This window comes from Crocodylus porosus, unplaced genomic scaffold (genome assembly GCF_001723895.1).
Source record: "Crocodylus porosus isolate Cpor-Errol unplaced genomic scaffold, CroPor_comp1, whole genome shotgun sequence".
NCBI lineage: Eukaryota > Metazoa > Chordata > Crocodylia > Crocodylidae > Crocodylus > Crocodylus porosus.
Window position 1 is genome coordinate 88,688,359 of NW_017728886.1, and position 2,444 is coordinate 88,690,802.

Sequence of the window (2,444 nt, forward strand, 5' to 3'; positions counted from 1 at the left end):
GTAGGTTTCACATATCAGGTGGTTAAAAATTATTGTAAAAACAAAAGATTTTATTTTCAGTATTGGTGGGTTGAAACATCTAGTTAATGCCTAGATTTCTAAAGAAATGCAAAAATCTAGAACTCTTGGTTCCAAAATACCACCTTTTTTATTAGACCAACTGGGAAATTGCAAAAAAAACCCCAAACCCAAAAATCTTTTTCTGCCAGCTTTCAGGCTCATGTGCCCTTCATCAGGCGCAGGGAAAGTTCAAGATGGTAAAAAGTCCTATGTAGGAAATAAACTTCATTTTTGCACAGAGGAAGCAGAAGCTGGCAAACTGTCCCCTAGGTCCATGAGATTTTTTTGTGAGCTTGCGTTTTGTTGTGTAGCTCAAACAGGATTTCTTTCTCAGTGGTGTCAGATGACAGGCAGGGAGGTGTAGAAATGTTTCGTGTTGTTAAGTAGTGAAGTTTATATAGGTTTCTAAAGGACTCGCTTGCTTCAAAGTCCAATGGGCTGTTATTTGAGCTACTGATATTTTTCAGAGAAAAGACTGCCTGCTGTCATGTATTGCACAGTTTTGCAGTTACTTGAGACAGTTCAGCAGGCTCTCTTATTGGATGCGTAATGGCATCCAATTAAGGATGCTCCCTCAGTCTTTATTCCAATATTTATAGTTACAATAACTCATTGTTGATATTATCTAGCTATAATAGCAGCTGTTTGTGACTGTGTAGATTAAATCTCCATAATTCCAGATCTAGTAATGTGATTTCTTTTTATATATAATGTGTTGCATGGAGAAATAGTTTTTTAACTTAAAGCAAAGCTTTTCTCATTTTTTTTTCCTTAGGAACATGTACATACATGTGTATGCACCAGTGAACTAACCACTTAGATAAAATTGGTTTGATCCAATTCAGAGACATGCCTTCCCTCCTCCCCTCCACCCCATTGGAGAAAAATCCTGAAACATTTAATGCAAGCTGCGTCCTTGTAAGGCTTTCAGATCAGTCATATGTCTGAGTACAGGCAGAGCCCATGTACTAGGTCCTTCCTGATGCAGAGTTGCTTACTTTTGGAGGTTTACACACTGAAGGAGCTTTAAACATTCCTTGCCTCATTTGTAATTCCTCTCCATCTTTGTTTTTATTTTCCTGTAGATTTCCCTTGTGAAAATTTATTACAGTTGCAATTTATCCTCTTACCACTAATGTTTGGTGTCTTCTGATTGTCGCCTTCTAGAGCGCTGAGTAGCAAGGCAAAATTGCTGTCTGGAAATGGGTGGCTGAGATGGAAAATTAGGTGATTCAACAACTCTGATTACACAGTTTCCCATTATTACAGTCTGTGTTAGTCACTTCCATATGTTGTATAGTTTCAGTGACGGCAAAATTAAAAAAAAAAAAAAGAGAGAAATCCAGGACAGTTTCTTTGGGACGGGATAAAGTATGGACATGAGAATCTAAGTATCAAATACAACCATACGGAGCATCCCTGCTTTGCTACAGTAATGGATTTAAAGTCCTATTATCTTTTCGAGAGCTTGTGATTTGAGGCTTGTGTAAGTGTATGTGAAACAAGTAGCAGTGTTGCTTCAGTAACAAGCCCATTGGTACTTCCTACACTAAGACTTAAATTTGTTCCCCAAACTAGGCATTGCTTAGGAGAGTTATGGTATCACCAAATGGAGTGAACATTTTATACCATAGAAAAAGAAAAGTGCTCAAATAATATATATGACTTCTCAGTAGCTGACTGGAGAGTTCTGGTTTTTAGCTTGATGTCTTCCATTGTGGTATTAGTTATCATGAAGTGTTTTGTAGAGGGTTAACTGTTATAGTAGCCCAGTTTACAGAGATTGGCATAGAAATATCTTGGTAATGTCAATCTGAATTTAAGACACTAAGAGGTAATAGTGATGTTCATTTTTATTGAGGCTTTTTTTTTTTTTTTAGGGCTGTTGTTGGCCCAAGATGCCTCTGAGCGAGCAGCTCTTCTTCAGCCTGGACTTCTGCCTGATGGGCAATTTTATTCACCACCTGAATCTGTAGCAGGTAATTATGCTCTGAATTTTTATGCTGGTAGTACTGCCTACTGGTATTAATTTCCTTTGGCTTGTTCTTAACACGGATGGTATTTAACCCTGTATGTCAAGAAAGATTTTTTTTTTTTTGCTTTTGCTGCAGAGAACATAGTCTTTATCTGTCTTTTGATGTGTTTCACTCATTTGTAACTTAGACTTCTTTCTTAATCCTACTTATGTAATACCTAAAAAGATATCTGCAAGTGAAAACCTGTACAGTAGTGTAACACTGCAGAAATCTGAGACTTATCCATTGCCCCCCAAAATCACCTTTTAAATATATTTTTCACCATATGAAAATACATTTTAAAATACTTCTCAAGTCAGTTGGACATTAATTATGGGATTCCCTCATCTTGTGAAGAGACGGAAATAA

The 2,444-nt window shown here is 36.9% G+C and overlaps 1 protein-coding gene across 3 annotated transcripts in view; it reads left to right on the forward strand.

The window, feature by feature from the left end:
* Positions 1-2,444, forward strand: part of STARD3NL (STARD3 N-terminal like) — a 43,219-nt gene that overhangs the window by 32,748 nt on the left and 8,027 nt on the right. For all 3 annotated transcript variants that reach the window (XM_019538852.1, XM_019538833.1, XM_019538843.1), the window contains one exon: positions 1,941-2,039. In XM_019538852.1, the coding sequence (XP_019394397.1) occupies positions 1,941-2,039 (99 nt within the window). The remainder of the gene's footprint in view (positions 1-1,940; positions 2,040-2,444) is intronic.